We start from the raw sequence: 17,214 nt of genomic DNA, 5'->3' as shown, positions 1-17,214 counted from the left end.
CCAGACCATCTTCGATTTCAGGAAACCAAAAAGCACAGCAGTTATTTCCTCATTTTGCTCAGATTTCCCAAATTTTAAACGGGGAATAACACCTCGTGGACTCTCTGAAAGATCACCAAATGTACGGAGCAAACAACCAACACACATTGCTGATCGAACTGTCGGTACAAGCGAGGGTTGTTAGGGCTCTGAGTTCTTGAGTATCTGAATTCTTTGAATCCGTTCTGAAATTCCAGTCGGGTCATTTTTCTGCCAACTGCTTGAGGTTAGGAGGTCGATTTTGCCCATATTTAGACAACTTAAAGGACCAGTCTGAACGTTTGGGACCTTTTTATCATTATATACTTTTGATCAAATGACGCCTACTTCAAGCTTGTGTGTCGGGAATTGGCTGATCACATTCGTCATTAAGACCATATTCTACAAATTCTTAGAGGCCACATGGATTGAGTCGGCTAGGTCACTGAAATGACTATACGTAGATAACCTGGTTCAATTTCCTCTTCCAATTTCAAAACTCAAGACCACTGGGATAACAACTTTTGATTCGAATGGCAAAGACAGGCATTACTTTATGTAATTCTCCTTCTGGTCCACAGTACATCATTCAATTCTTGATATCCCTCTTTATTTAGGCCACTTGAAAGAGATCACTCCCAAAAGATTCCTTGCTCCATAATAATGTGCTCAGTCAACTTGACACAATCGATAATTGGGTGAAGAAACTGAACACGTTGGGCTAAATTTAGTCGAGTCGTGAGGAATTCAATGAAATTGCTTGTTCTCCAGGGTTTCCACTATCATGAGTTTTCTTTGTTTCAGAATCTCGAGGAAGAGAAAGAAGTATACAAATAATGATTTTTCAAAATAACCCAGCGTTAAGTCATTTCACAACAACATGCAAATTGTTTGAAGTGGCTGCAGATAATGTTTAAGAAAATTGACCATAATCTAGCCCAATTTCGGTCAGAAGCAAATGTCTACCATGACATTCGAGTTTCTTTTAGGGCTTGAATTTTAGCGCCTCTGGATCATAGAATGCAAGCTAGCCTTGAATACTGTCAGTAGTTAACTGAGCACGGTTTGATGGCATTTCATTTAAAATCGTATCAACTACACATACCCCAGTCAACCGGTTAGGACAAGGTACGTAGGTAGGTCTTGTTTCCTCATTTACCAAAAATCTAATTTGTTGAAATTGGACACACAAAAAACGGGAAGCACATGAACGGAAATGATGAGCTGATCGACTCGAGTGATCTGAGTTTTCATGGAAAGGGAGGTAGATAGAGTTTACCAATCAAACAAGAGACGAGAACCTGAGCAATATCGCAACTATGTATCAATGAACAGCCCTATATCAGGTTCATTTCCCTCCTCCTTGGTAGACTGGTGCAGTTTTGAGTGACAAATGATGTCTCGTCGCGTTATCTTTCTTCTTGATGATCGTGATGAGCTATATCTTAATCACGGCACTTGTTTGCACACCTTGGATAAAATGGCCGGGACTCCGGATCTCTTGGCGACCACTCCTCGAAGCGATCATCTGTCTACCTTAGTGGGCGACAACCAGCAGTAGTAGAATTGGAATACATGTATTGTCAGTCTGTCTACCTTGATTGAATCGTGAGGTCGTTGACGGTCTGAACGGCGTCATCATCATCATTATCATCTTCATCAGTGCAAGGAAGTGTGAATGATTTGATAGGTGATGGAGAATTTGTCACCACCAATTGTCTCAAAACACGTATCTCTTGATCTTGAGAAAATAAGGAGCGAGTTCAAATGTGTGGGATGAAATCTCTGCTTAGTTGATAGAGCTTTCAACCGGAATCGTTCTTCTCACGGTGACTTGAACGCTGGGAGTAAAAGTATTCAGTCAACGATTGAGGCCACTAATATTGATGTCTACCTAACCAGTCAGACCACTTGATTGGCTTGCTATGTATATTGCGACAGTTAGTTGCATTGAGAATATTTGGATTAATTTAATATCACATGTACAAAGTGCCATATGCATGAAGGGAATATATAAGAGTGATAAGAGTTGTCCATGTACTCGGATCCCCTTGAAATACAAACGAAACTCCATAAAGCAATGACATTTCCGCTGAATTCGTAATGACTAATGAGTAACAGTAAATGGAAAAAAATCCAACCATGTAGCTGCGGTCCATCTTTAATGAGAACCTCTTGAAGGTGTTTTGCTGGTTGTACTTCAACGCAATGTCAAGACTTAACCAATTGCGGCTAGGTCTAAGTATCACCTTCATAATTAGGCAATCATCAATAGTTGAAATTAGTCTGGCTTAGTCTGATTGTTGGCTTGGTTGGTAAGTTACTCGGCAGAGTAAGTCAGGCAGAGAGACAGACAAACAGACAGACAGGCATTCCGTCAGTCCATTACTTCCTCTTTGGCACACCTGAGTAATCTAATGTTGTCATGACTTTTTTCCTGCATCACAATGCACTTCTGCACCACTTTTCAACCCGATCAAATGAAGAAATTAAGGGATACAAGGTTAAAGCTGGAGATGAAATTCTTTTATCAAGACTTCGAGTACCATAACGAGTTTGACTAAGTAAAGTCAAAGTGACAAATCCTACCGCAATTGAAAACAAAGACTATCGAGTTACGCGTACCTACATCAAGTCCATAAATCATACGGCCCGACAACTGTCACGATAAAACATACAAGAGTGTTATGTGAGATGCGAAAAGCCGTGACCAATTCACTATGATGGTTGTTGCTCAGTGCCTTGATATGGCTCCTTTGGCACACGTCCGGATGTCACCTTGATATTGTCGTTGTTGTTGATGATGATGATCCGGGGGTCTTCTTCCAAGACTGTCAACCGATCTCGAATTGTCTTTCTCGTTGGATTCTATCTCCATCAGCCATGACCAGTCAACCAATCGTTGCCGATCTTTCAACTAGAATATTGCCTGTGGATTGAGTGTCCAATGACTCCAATACCAGTCTCTATCCAAGTGAGCGATTCGAATGCCAGACAACACATTTTGCCAAGTACCGCGCATTGTCGCTTGTGTATTCTCAAAAACTAAAATTCTAAAATGCAGAATTAACGGTACTGGCCAATCAAATCAAAGTTTACTGAGGTCACCTCAACACTAACGCAAAGAACAAGTTCTGTCTCATCTGATTTGATGTTCATGGTTCTGAAAAGACTTGTCAACTTATTTGCCGAGCTGGAGTCAAGAAATGAGCCAACAGTCCGTGTTATATTGTAGCGATGACCTTCCTCGACCTCGGACCCATGATCCTCTGAGAGCAAACAACCTTTTTTGGCAAATATTGATAACCGGTTGTTACTTCCGAGATTTTATTTTGATTTTATTGAAAACTGCAGTGTTAGTTCAAAGATGCACATCGTATTAGTAAAAAAACCTGAGATGAACACGACTTATTATCTAGGGTCTTGTCACTCATATCTGTGTAATTTTGTGACAAAGCCCGTCAAAAAATCAAAACTGCTTAGCCATTCAGGGTGCAGGTATGGATGGATCTATTAGTCGAGAGGTATCCCTATTATCGTAATTTTGATGCGGATCGCTTACCATGGAGTCATTAGCGGTAATCTCATAAGGTTATGCTCTGTGTACGGCAGAATGTCATTACCGGCCAGAAAACGTGAAGACAAAATCGCTTGTCATTTCGAGACATTTTTCCTCACATATTCACAATCATAATGTGTGATTTTTAGGCATATTCCTGTAGCAAACAATTTGGTAATTTAACGCAATATATCTAACTAGCAATACTGAAATTTAAATATTGTTACAGTTTTGTAATGAAATTGGTAATGAAAGCAGGCATTTTTGTTTCGACAATGAACTAACCGTCGCACTATTTTTCGTGTTATTCAGCGTTGGATCTAAAGTTTACTGAGGGGGTTTGAACGTTTGCAATTTTGTTTACCAGGGTGGTTTTCCATTGTTGGTCCGTAGGGTCGTACAAGACTTACTAAAGGAATTGATTAAACGCTTGCATTTTCCATTGAACTCATTCTTTTGTCGCATTTTATGAACTAAATTCTCTGAATTATGAATATTCCCACGCGAGTTGTGCCAACCTCGCCAAAATGGTTTTGAACCTGTCATTTAGTCGATTTCATAACTAAAGTATTGAGGCTTCCACTTTGTCGAACTTTTCGCTTCTCAAATCTCTGCCTCTTCAAAAAACCAAATCTCAATTAAAAATACCACCATTCATTACACAAGGACACGATGAACCTTGTACTCATGGGCACGGAAACCAATAATGGCTGGACTTTTGTTCAAATGGCTCACCCCGAGAACATTCTGGGAGCTCCAAGGCAATGATGGACCAGCTAGAGGATAGGGAAGCCAAATGTCAAAAGGTTAATCAGGACAGTAAGCTTTGAGGCCTCTTAGATGGTCACGATTTCATTTTCTTCACTAGTCTGGGGACTTAAGTAGGGGAACATTTCCCTAGCATGACGATTCCGCTGACTCTTGAACATTAAGATCCATTCCTCCCTCCTAAGCCTCAGCACAGTGTACATACGTTCATAAGTACAGTCCGTGAATACAGTTTGTTGAATGTATGCACACTATGTACTCATGGGTGAATGGAGCTTCTTGCTTGGCCAGAGTCACGACTTCAACCTTAACGCCAACCGGATTCACTAGAAAACACCGGAAGGCTCGGTTTTATTGCATTTGTTGGTAATGCTAACTGCCACTTGTGTTGCTTTGTTTCTAAAGCCAACATGGATTCTAGAGTGTCCAAGATAAGGATTGAAGGCCCTTGGACACCACTAGGCATTAAGGATGGCGTTACCAAAACAGATTAAATTGAACCCTTTTCCAGAGGAGACTTTGTGTCATTGGGTAATTTATCAACAGGCGACCCATTTAGCCGTCTAGTCTCGATCTCAATGTCTAGATTCTCAATGGTTTTTGATGTATCTCGGGCTTCGTTTCTAACTACGTAGTCAAGGCTATGCAAATCGCATAGGGGCCATTATGCCTCCGTTCATATCGCATGCCTCGTCAACACCCACTTGCATCCGTCGAAGGTGTCTGACAAGGATGGAAATAGGATAATTCGGTGGTAACAGATTACGACCTTGCGCCCTTCAGGGAGCCGAAACGACAAGCCCCCACAAAATACCAACCACGGCAATCCGTGTCTGCCGATTCTGACGATATCTACTAATGATTTTGTGCCGCCTAATGACACTCCTCAGCCCCTTCAAGCACTCGTTGACGAGTTTGAGCCTCTTAAGGCGCATAATTATGAATTGGCAATGCCGAGACCAGGCCCAACCAGAACAAAGTAATGAGTGGTGGAAACTGGGAGAAAGAGAAAGATGCTTGAAGGTGAACCCCAGCGAAAAAAAAAATGAAGGAAAACATTAGTAGGGGCGTCGAAAAGTTTTAATTTCAAGTCAAAAAGGCTTTGATTAGTAGGCTCCAGCTCTCTTTTTCTACCGCAACTTCACAGTACATCCAGCAGAACTGGGCACTTTTCGTTCATCCGTCCAAGACCAGTACCTAATAACCTTAATGGATATCTTTAGCACACATAGAAGTTCTCGAGGGCATTCTTACAAATTCCAGTACACGTTTCTGGTGTAGTCCTTAAAACTGAAACACACACGGTTACACGTGAGCAGTATATGGCTCCGTGACTAGATAGAGGCTTGAGGTGTTATTTCATCTAGACACGGAAAAAAGTACTCGCCGGTTTGGATCCATTTTCTTCTTCATTTTTTTTGAGGTGGTGTGCAATCTTGAGGTTTCAATCCAATGCAGGATGATTTCCGTCGATCAGAACGAATGAATGAATGAAATTGGGCCTACGCCATATTGCCTGAGCCGGTTAATGAGGTTGGCCAAGGAAGATCAACGCCCAAAATTCTGCCTTCAAATTACGTCATTCTGCGTTTTCCGTGGTTGTCTCGTATTTTAGGTAGATCTCAACTCAATTGATTTTGGGAGGAGCTCGTTCAAGCGACCGGAGACCTCGAATGCAGGCAGATTGCTGATGATGACCGATTCACAACCGGAGCACTTAAAAGTGACACTATAAACACCACCGCCTAAAAAGATGTGTCATTGGGCCCATCCATCTTTTTTTTCAAGCGCGAATCGGATCGTCGACCTTGTCGTTGGCCCGAAGTTAGGTATCATGAATGTCAAACCAGTGTCCTTGTAGCATGCAGTAGAAGTGGTCCTCAGCAGGTATTGAACATGCATCCTTTATTAGTCAGTCTTCGACTGCGTGTTCTTCCCCTTTAAGATCCATTTTGGGCCTTTGTTTATTGCCAGTGAAATGGCGTCTCACTTTGCACTTTGTGAATCCACTCCGGCTGGTTCCCTGGTTTGTCACAGACACAAAAGTTGTCCGGTGAGAGCCAAAGAACCAACTCTGCTTTGCAGTGTCAACAGATTGACTTCTCACACTTATATGTCTATGGTTGGAGTGTGGAACTTGAGATGAGATTGATGTCACTCAATCGAGCAAAAAGGTGGGTTTCCATTTCACTCTCCATGACAGAGCCAATAAAAACATGAAGACAAGATATGCCGCACTTTCCACTTCCATCGCTTCTGCTGTTCGTAAATCTACTCGAACTTTAGAGTACTTGTCGTACCAATTCCAGGGCAGTGAGGGAAAAAAGGTTGGAATGAGCTCGATTGAGGTTGAAGCAAAAAGAGCCACAAAGATGGGGCTCGAGCAAGAACCATTATGAAAACAAGTAGAAAGAATTGTGGGCAGATCTTCTTTAAACAATGGTTTGGCATGGCATTTCTTGATGATCCTTTCAGGCCATGGCAAATACATGTACAGTATGCTTGACGATTCCACTTTCAGAAGAATCGATTCATAGCTGTGTAGTGTGCTACATTCAAACGACACTGTGTGTTGTACCTACGTGTGTAACTAGTCGAGGTACATCTGTACCTATAGAGAGAGCGAGGAAGCGAACGAGTCGAGAAACAAAGCCATGAGTTACTGGTTGGCATTGTTCTTTTTCCAGTCAGTTTTGCTAAATTGTGCTGAACGACGGCCGTTTTTGGCACCGTTCTAAAGAGGCAGGACAATTTTCTTCCACTCACTAATAGTAATAGCCTTCTCCTGAAGTGGTTTGACTTGCCCTTCCATTGTGCGAGCTCAAAGAAGGGATGGCGATTGGCATCTCGACAATGTCTAAACATCTCAATTCCTCGATCGAGTAACTTCCTCTTTCGACCTTCTCCTCCTCCTCATCTTCATTTTTCACCGAGGCTTCGATGGCATCGATTGTACCAATAAAGGATCTCAAATACACGCACGTCCAAGAGCGAGGCACGAGAATATACTTGCGCACAATGGTGAGATTGAGATTGGGATCGAAAGAAACCCTGTCGATTTGAGGACTCTTTGGCCAATTTCAGTTTTAAAGAAGACATGAATGGAACAACATGTACGCGAATCCCTTTGTCGAGGATTGATTATCCTCCTCTATAGGCAAGAAAGACATGGAAGGAGATTAAGAGGTCTTCCTGGCTGTTTCAAACATCTGTTTTGAAGTGCCAAACTTGACACCATACGGCTTGGCACTCTATTGACATTGGACATGTATTCTTCGAGGAACTTCATCCCAATCAAAGACGGTCGAGCCATGATTTCTTCATCAATGTTGCTTTAAACTTATGGTTAATGCATCCCCTGTGAGGGATCTCGACTTCAACCGGCGAGTCAGATCTTCGTTCTGATCGATGCATTGAAAGTACGTACTTGTTTATCGGTCAGACCCAACACATGAAGTCATTCGGTCGTAAACGGAGGTGCAATTTATTGGTCCCAATGATTAGAGCCCACAATAATGCAGTGCGGCCGTTGTGAGACGGTCTTTGTGATCCATGTCACACCATCCATCCCACCACCTTTTTCATTAAGATTGATTCGTGAGTTGTGCCACGATTTCTTTTTCAAGTCATGAGGATAAGAGCTCAAGAAAGATCAGGGGAGACGCACTCTATCTTCAACCTGATCCCTTTGAGTTCGAACCCATCGAAGGGCGTCAACAGCGCCTGCACCATGTAGTATATATGTAGACAATTGGATTCGAACCCACCGTACGTACGACGAAGTGAACGAGCTCCCCCTGAGTTTGAGTTGTTGCTTGATGCATTCGAGAGAACCTGACATGAATGCTCTGAAACTGACACTTTAGAGATTGGCCGAGGAGCAGTCCGAGTGCAAAAGGATGCTATTACTTTCATCTCAGAAACTGCATTCATTCACCTACCGTACGAGAAGGAGGAGGGACAGGTCTTACTTCTCGCAGTTAAAATTGGCTTGCTCTCCACCCCTTAGCGTAAACATGAGTCAACTCACCGGTAGTACTCGAACATACGTACAGTAATGTGGACAGCCAGCACACAAGTACAATAATCTGCTGTGCCCACAGACCGTGTCTGAAAGTAAGGAGTAGGGCGATGGCCGTTAAAGGGACACGCAATTTCTTGCCATTCCCTCTTGATGTGACTTCCTCACTCGCTTAGGAAAGTAGCCATAAAACGACACATCGGTGATTTGTGCTTACGACCATTCCGTATTTCAATGTTCATTAGCTCGCGCTTCCAGTGTAACACGACGCACAATAATACATGATGAGCGTTATCCTGGATCTCAATTGCGATGGCATTGGGTTCGCTCGTTCAATTGGATGTTCTTTGCATGTGTGAAGACGAATGACACCTGATGTATGTACGTGGTTCTTTGGGTCTCGAGTGGCTTGCTATCTTATTGCGGCTATTTCAATGAATTGATTGTCCATGAGACATCGAAAGATACGCCATGGTAGGAAAAGTGCACAAGCATCTCAAGTTGATGAGAGTCGTTAAAAGTGAAATTGCTCGAAACCAGAAGAAAGCTGGCGAATGTTGGCATCAAAAAATATTTAGCCACTTCCAAAAGACAGACAATTGGCTCAAATGTTCTTCAAGACCCAAGAAGGGCCCATTTGACATCCATCAAATAGTCTAAGAAACTCGGTCAATTGTTCCAACAAAGTGGTGAAAAGACAAAAGGTCATTATCCTCATTATGGAAACATCAACGTCAGTCCAATTTCTACAATACGCTGTCATTACGAACGACATGACTCCAAGTTGATCTTCGTCGTTGGGAGGATAACAACTCGCGTTATGTCAGAGCCCAATGTTTCCAAGTTCAAATGTTTGTCTTTACTATTGGGTCTTTATGCTTTGTGATATGGTGAGTGTATTCACTTACTTGACGTGTGAGGCTTCGCCGTCGTCCTCTCTTCATATTGGCCCCTCAACCAATGACCAAAACAAGATGGATGGGCATTCTCCATGGGAATAAACCTATGCGTCTTCTGCATTTGCATATCACCTGGCTCGCTGAAAGCTTATGGGAAATGTCTCAATTCTTGACGTTTTTTTGTGTGTGTATGTGCGAGCGTGGCCATTCATTTTTTGCTCAAGAGCAATAAGATCGACAATTGAACGTTGGGTTTGAAAAGAGCTCTTTTCGTATGAGAGGAAAACAATGAAACAATGGTGCCTGAGTTCCACGTAGCCTTCGATGAAAGAGGTTTTCTGCTGCATGCTTTGCAGTGGATCAAAATTGGTGCAAATTGCCTCTTCAAACGACCGGACAGAATTTCTGAGCTTTGGCAGGGATAAGGAGATTGCGATTGCCCTCTCAAAATGCAAGAGATTATTTATGATTTGGACCAAGTTAGCGAGGAACACATGATGTGTTCAATGATTTATGACAGCCAACCCAAAATATCTTTACAATAATCATCCTCATCAAAAAACGACACCGAGGAAGGAAGAGAAGGAGGAGATATCGGTTAGTTTGGGCCAGTCTAAAATTACATCGCTCAAATGCGATCTCATTCTGTCAGAAATTGACCCTAGTGCCAACTGTCAATGGTTGATACAGTTGGCACCGGTTAGATAGACAAGGAACAGAGTCAGTCCCACGCTGACTTGTGCTTGCTAAACGGATGCCTTCTTTGATATGGTCGAGCTGTGCCGATATCAAGTATGTAGTATGTGGTGATGGTGGCATGTTCTGTAATGAGGTGCAGACATCGTTCAAGTTCAACGAAGGGACATCATAATTCAAATGTAATTGCCCACGGCTTATCGTATTGTTGGGGACCGAGGGAGGGGACCATTTATTACCCGCATACGGACGTTTAAGATGGAGTGACCATGGTCGTCAGCATTCGCTTCTCTTTGATGCAAGGTGTCGGCAATACTTTGAATATTTGAAAGGCCGAAAGCCATCATGCATCCTTATTTCTTATCGGATCTTTCTCCCTCCTTCCTCCCCTCTCTCTCTCTCTCTCTTTCCTTTTTTCACGAATCGCGGTCCAGTTTATTAGGTCTTCTTCAAATCCTGATTAGGAGTTGATGATAATGACGATAACCATAAATTCAAGCGATATTTTTCTTCATTTCCCAACTCCTCATTGGGGGTTTTAATGCATTGATCCCATCGTCTTCCGTCCGTTCGTTCGTCCGTCCGTCCGTCCATCTATCTATCCATCTATCCATCCATCCATCCGTCCTTTCGTCCTTTCGTCCTTGGTACCAAGGAAAATTCTTTCATTATGAGTTAAAACCACTTCAAGTGGATGGTTTCGATGCTTCTTGAAGAGTACTTACATGATTACACGGTAGTAAAGACCATCCGGAAGATAAGATTCGACGAATTACACACCAATTTGAATACATTCTGGTAATCATCTGCATTGATCTCTAGAATTTGCCAATCCAATAATGACCCTCCTCAACGAGATTCCTATTATGGAGGCAGAAGGGGCAGACGGAGCAGAAGATCAAGTCTATGCCTTTTGCCCTTGAAGCTCAAACTCTCATTCGAATCGAGGAAATGAAGATACCACTTCTTCTCGTAACCTGAATGAGAGGGGAGGAGAGTCAGAAACTAGGTCCGATTTCGTTGTGCAAGCTTGCAAGCTTGCAAGCTCGACGATACACCACCACCACCACCACCAATAGCCATTGTCTATTCACTCGCATACTTTACCGTTTGCATCTCATTTCAGTCAAGCTAGATGGAGTTCGCCCAACATCTTCATCATATTCCCTATGCCTTCTCCTCATCTTCTTCTTGCTCTTGTTTTTTTTTTTTTTTATTCTCAGCCAAAGATCATCATGATGGCAGCAGAAAGAGACACCGGCTAGCACTTCAAATTATTCAAACGTGGCTCGTCGACGATCTCTTTCTTCTCCTACGTACGGTAGTACATAGGTACCCACATAGGTGCTCCTCATTCAGTCGGAGTTTCGCCCAGAAGGCATCATCTGATCATTGGACCTGTCAAATCTGTTTTTGTCAGGAGAAATCTATGAATGGAAAGAACGGGCTCAAGCCTCCTCGAAACGGTTTTTTCCGTGCCCTTTTTCGACACGGCGTACCATAACTGGTGGAGATACGGCCTATATGTACTGTATGTGCGAACAAGCATGTGTAATGAATGTACTCGTACCTGGCTAGCCTGTACTTTGAACCCTTGGTTTGGCAGATACGGGTAGCAAAACATGCCTATTTAGAGACGGGCCCATCCATTTGCTGGGCTCTAGCGAATTCCAGTAGGCGCTGTATTAATCATTGAACGATACCAACTCTCAAGAGCTGTAAGGTCAATTGATATTGATTGATGAGTCACGCCATCGACATGCATAATTAAATCGTGTCTTGACTAAGCACAAACCCGCCTGACCTTCTTGTACCAATGCCGAATGCATCCATGCATGCTAAACGACTAACTTTGAGTCCTGGCACCTTTTGCTTTAATTCCCGTTTCTTTGAGCCACCAGCGACTTGACTGAGTCGAATTAGCCAATCCTAGGCAACAAACGCATTGTTCATATGCACAAGTATTGCAGCAAAGTACACGAATGTGCTAATATGCGTTTTTTTACGATCTTTTCCAGACAAGAAACTTCGAACACGGTGTCGGATCCCTCGAACCCCGAGTACTATGGCAGCTCGTCGAGTGAGGAACGGATGGACATCGTGGAACTTCTGGAAGCCATCGCCTACCTCATCTGTCAGGATGATCCCATTCGCCCGGAGACGTTTCATCGCATCATTTCGAGTCGAGGCGTGCCAGGGAAGATCCTGCGTTTGGCCGATAAGAACCGGGATGGGGTGGTCTCGGTTGAGGAGATGATGAACTTCATCCTCACGATCACCAACCCAAGGTGAGCATCAACCCCCACATGTATATGATCTCGAGCATTTCCGCCCGCTTCTCCTCCATTGCTGTGGACAGTTAACACGCTACTACCACGAATTTAGACACTCCAACCAACCACCGAGTGTGTGGTGTTCATATCCCCAACGGGTAGGATGGAGCATGGACGACCCTAGTAGTGGCCTGACTGGATCTTTATCTGGTCCTAATGGTCGATATCACAATCACGACAAATTTTAAAGCGAGGGAATGGCCGGTTCGCCCTTGTGTAGGCGATCAAATTGGCGGTTGGTAGATGTACGTACGCTTGGGGAATAGGATTGGTCTCATTTATCCCAGGGACTTGGACATCTACCGGCTTTTTTATATCGGATAACGAACCCAATAGCAATAAGAACAACAGCAACAACAACAACAACAACAATGGGTTGAAATAGCCCCGGTTGCCTGGAATGATCACGTGCTAATTGTCAGTTTGAATCCTACCCGAGAATTTCACGCTCTGGACCGTAAAGTCTAATTTCGGGCTATGGTCAATTTTGGATTCATGGCTGAGTATATTGCTTTTATAGTGTACCATTCGGATACTCGCCCATCGATACCTTCATAAACTCTGATCTCATATGAAAAGATATGGAATTCCGCGGCAGGAATGGCCTCAAGGGGTCTAGACTTCCAGACCGTCCTGGTTAGCAAGAGATCGAGCGAGATTTAGGGGCCAGATCTTTGTGGTCTTAGATAGTTCCCCAGATTAAGACGCCAACTTCAATCGGAGACGGAGAGAATTTTCCTTATTCCTCGCTAACAATATACTCCCTTATCTTCCCCAACCAAAGTACGACCAATTCTTTGACACAGACAGTAAGAAGGGGGGGGAGGCGGGCGGGTGGTTTACAACAATATTCCCTTTTTTGAAGCCATTTTATTAGTCACCAAATCCTCTAGGACGACCTCGCATGAACATGTCCCGGCAGAAATGGGAAGAATGCGATTTTGATTGAAACCATGTAAAGAACCATTGCCTCCCCGGAAGGAACAAGTCAAGCGCGATTGACGGAAAGAAAGGGCCCCCGTGATCCGATTGATTCCCATTGTTCGAGCTTGACTTGTTTTGATTAATCCTCATTCTGATGATGTGGCAACTAAAAACCAATATCGGTGCACCGATCCTACACACACACACGCACGCAAATACCGAGCGAGACTTTGGTCGTCGTTGTCTTGAGAGTTTGAGGGTTTGAGAGGTGCTCAGCTCAGTAGGAGTTCCTCGTCAGTCCATCGAGCAGGAATTGAATCATTCCCATACGTCCCATGAAGCCCATTGGACACACTGACTCAGAGTCCGATTTGATTTAGAATTCACTTCATCTTGATCTTTCATCAAATAATGAAGTCTTCAGCCATGAGTTATTGTACATACAAAGAAAGAGAGTGGATGTGATTATGTGTGTGTGTGTGTGTGAGAGAGAGAGAGAGGAGAGGAAGGTCCTTGATAGGGCAAAAAATGAGTATTCAAGCTGAAAATTACCAAAAAATACATCAGCCTCGCCCTTCAATTGTCTGGTCCCTGACCCTGAGGCCTGCCATATTGACAGAGGCTAAACTTTCAGGAATAACTAATGAGAGAGTCGTACTTTAATAGGCCCCTGTTCAGTTTATACTACATTGAATGCTCATCCTGAACCTTCCACAGTCCACCAAAAGTGAATTGAAAAGCAAATATCGTTCCTAATCTGAAAACTTGGAGGAATGCATTGTTAGACGCAAATTGCTCTCTTTTTCAGACACCTTTCAGAGTTGACCGAAGAAAACCTGAAACATTTGGAGAAAGTGTTCAGAGAGAATCTCGCAAAAGACAAGGAGGAATTCACTCTGTCCGAGTTCAAGAAGATTGTGCCCTCCAAAAATGTAAGTACCCATCTAATTTACATCCCATTCATTGTTCTGTAACCCCCCCCCCCCGTATTTTGGGGAGGACTGCAAATGGGGAAAGGCCATTTGAAGCACGTCCGTCGCTTCCCTTTGTACTCCGACCCCAAAATTATGATGATCTGATGGAATTCTCAAACAGGTGGTTAATAGATCCACTTTTGGGTCCTGATTGGTTGAGCATAGTTGGTTGGCCTGCCCTCATTGCCCTAACCCTGGGGCTTGTTGGTTTAATTAGTCGAATTCATTAATGACTCTTGCATATGGCCTGCAACTCGATCCCTGGGGTTCTCGTTGAGCATTATCCGTTGGTCTCTGGGGTAGTTCAGAGCATACTAGAGCATGTATGTAGTTGGATGGAGAAGTATTCCAAATCCTAAGTCCTGAAGATCATCAACTCCACAAGATTATTGGGGCGGGCCTCGAAAAAGTCATCGAAACATCCCACGGAGGTTTTGAAGAGCCACTTATGCTCAGGGATTATGAGGAATAAATCCCTGGCGGGTTTTTCGTCATTGACGTCGCCTTTTTACAATCAAATCCAAGGCACGAAATTTGTCTGCTTTTTTCCTGCAAAACTTGAGCTACAATCGTTACAGAAGGTCCAATTTTGACGCTGAGCCCCTCCAAAACATTTACTACAACATCCATGTGCGAGGGAAGGAAAGAATATGTGCAATTTTTCGTCCTCCCCATCCACGGAAAAACTTCCCCCATCATCTGTCATCTCACACTGATTTTTTTGGCCTCAAGTTATGTGGAATCTGATTTTAACAGCCCCTTTCTTAGACTTCTGCTTGTCCTTCTGAATTGGAAGTACGCTCCATTTCGTCGCGATTTCAAAAATGGATGTCTTCCTTCGCCGTTGTTGGGTTATATGCCTCAAATCAATGCCCTGAACGACAAATCTCAAATTCGACACCACACATTACCCAATACATGCATGTAAAATCTCTTTCCTTTTCTAGCCCTTCTTTGTGGAACGTGCCTTTCGCATTTTTGACCGTGATGGCAATGGCACCGTGTCCATGGCCGAGTTCATCGACACCATGCACCAATTTGCGGGCCAGAGCTCCGATGAGAAGCTCGTGTTCCTCTTCAAAGTCTATGACCTGGACGGTGAGCGCTTACTATTTATCGGGTGTCTTTGTGTGTCGAGAGAGCAGCCACTTTCATTGGTTCTCATTGAAGAAGCGTGCCTTTGGTCACCCCTTCTGCGGTTTGATTTTCACCATAATTGGCCATGTGCCAAAGCTAGATTCACTACTTACTGTAGGCCATTAACACATGTTATCCGGCGCATCTATTTCGGAACTCATGAGTGATCTTTCTTCATCCTCAACTCCCTGTTTAAGGCCATGAGTGACGTGGTGAGATTTAGCATTCCTCGATAAGGATTAGAGATCAATTTGTTTACTGAATCAAAACATAATTATACGGTGGTTATCGAGATGATTTACTGCGAGCATACCTTATCATGAACCACTATACAGCTCCGATCCATTTATCCAACCATCCATCCATCTAACTATCCAACTATCCATCTATCTATCTATGTACTATCTATCGACCAACCTCATCGTTGCAAATTCCGACCATGCTTGAACGGTTCAATGGAAAGATGGATCGATCAAGTAGTCGAAGGAGGCCTCAAAGCCCTCGGATCTTCTTCCTCTCATATCCTTCTGTACCTGATACAGATGGGTTCGAGGTATTTATAACACTGGTGGGGAGAAAGATTTATCATTGATTTTGTTTTTGCCAACTTAGCAAATAACCCCGGTAAGCGACCCACCAAGCGAACAAACAGGGGGAGGGCGGATCCGTTCAAGCGTGTGAATTAATGGATAACCACCTCCTCTTGGATCAACTCAAGTTAGATCATCAAAGAAATCTAAGGGGGCTCCAAAAAAGTGCACGATCTAATCGCACAACCGAATACGAGTTGTGATTAATCTATCAAGTGCTAATCTGCAATCGACCGTGAACAAATCGGATTAACAGCAACGTGTGTCGATTTGAAAGATTTTTGAGGTTATTTCGCAGGCAAAGAAATAATCCATACTTAGGAGTACATTTGTGCGTAAGAGCCAAGGATCCTACAAATAACGTTTCAGCACTCTTTTGACTCGGAATTGATCCGGGTTTGTTGTACTCACTAATATGAGAAGGGGAAATAAGACCTCCTGAGCTCAAATACAGCCTCCTGGCTGAGTAATTTATTTGGTTAGTTTCCTTTGTTAGGAAACGGACTTGTAGAGATATGGACCTACAATGCAAAAGAAAATTTTGTTTCGCCTAAACCATTTATCTTATCCAAAACTACTCGTAGCATCTTATATGATCAAAAAATCCAGCCAAATGGATAAACTTGGCCAAATTTGGGGCCCAAAATCAGCCTGAGGGAACTCAGGAGAGGAAGTCAAAGTTATGTAGGAATGGATGCCTAAATTTTGACTTTTTTGCCTCCTCCACGTTTTCAACTTCAAAAGCTTTTAACGATGTGACTTTGGAAGAAACCACTTCACATTGGTTTGTCTTTAATCGCAACGATCTACGTAAATTTCTCAATTCGTAAGTATATCATGAAATGGAACTCAGAACTGATCGGATTCGAAGTAGGTTTAAATGGATGGAAAGCCGTTCAGTCCATATTTCTATAAGTCCTTGGCCAGGGCAATACATGTATTTTTTATAACTCGTTGAGGAGCAAAAACATACTTATTTTACGAGTGTGAGGACCTCGTTGTCATTGGACTTGAAATTGTAGCTTTCCGATTTCAAAGTAAACCTGTTCTTTAACACACATAGTATGTTTGATATGACGATTGGACGATTGGGTAACGATCATGTATATTTTTTTAGTTACTGATAAAATGAACAAGTTCACGACTCACAAGATGTTCTAAAATAAAGCTAACATTTTAGAATGCCCAATTCCACTTCTAGAATGCCCTGCATAGTGGCAAAATGACTAATGAACTGGGGAAGCTTGATGACGATGGTTTTTATGATATCCCGCTTAATTGAAGGCAATTTGTAA

At 43.0% G+C, this 17,214-nt stretch overlaps 1 protein-coding gene across 2 annotated transcripts in view; it reads left to right on the top strand.

Annotated features, from left to right (window-relative positions):
- Positions 1–17,214, top strand: part of LOC131889338 (uncharacterized) — a 68,962-nt gene that overhangs the window by 38,487 nt on the left and 13,261 nt on the right. For both annotated transcript variants that reach the window (XM_059238424.1, XM_059238425.1), the window contains exons 5-7: positions 11,980–12,249; positions 14,027–14,150; positions 15,140–15,290. In XM_059238424.1, the coding sequence (XP_059094407.1) occupies positions 11,980–12,249; positions 14,027–14,150; positions 15,140–15,290 (545 nt within the window). The remainder of the gene's footprint in view (positions 1–11,979; positions 12,250–14,026; positions 14,151–15,139; positions 15,291–17,214) is intronic.

Source organism: Tigriopus californicus, chromosome 10, assembly GCF_007210705.1.
Source record: "Tigriopus californicus strain San Diego chromosome 10, Tcal_SD_v2.1, whole genome shotgun sequence".
Lineage (NCBI taxonomy): Eukaryota > Metazoa > Arthropoda > Copepoda > Harpacticoida > Harpacticidae > Tigriopus > Tigriopus californicus.
The sequence above is the reverse complement of the archived record's forward strand: the minus strand, read 5'-3'. Positions and strand labels throughout refer to the sequence as shown.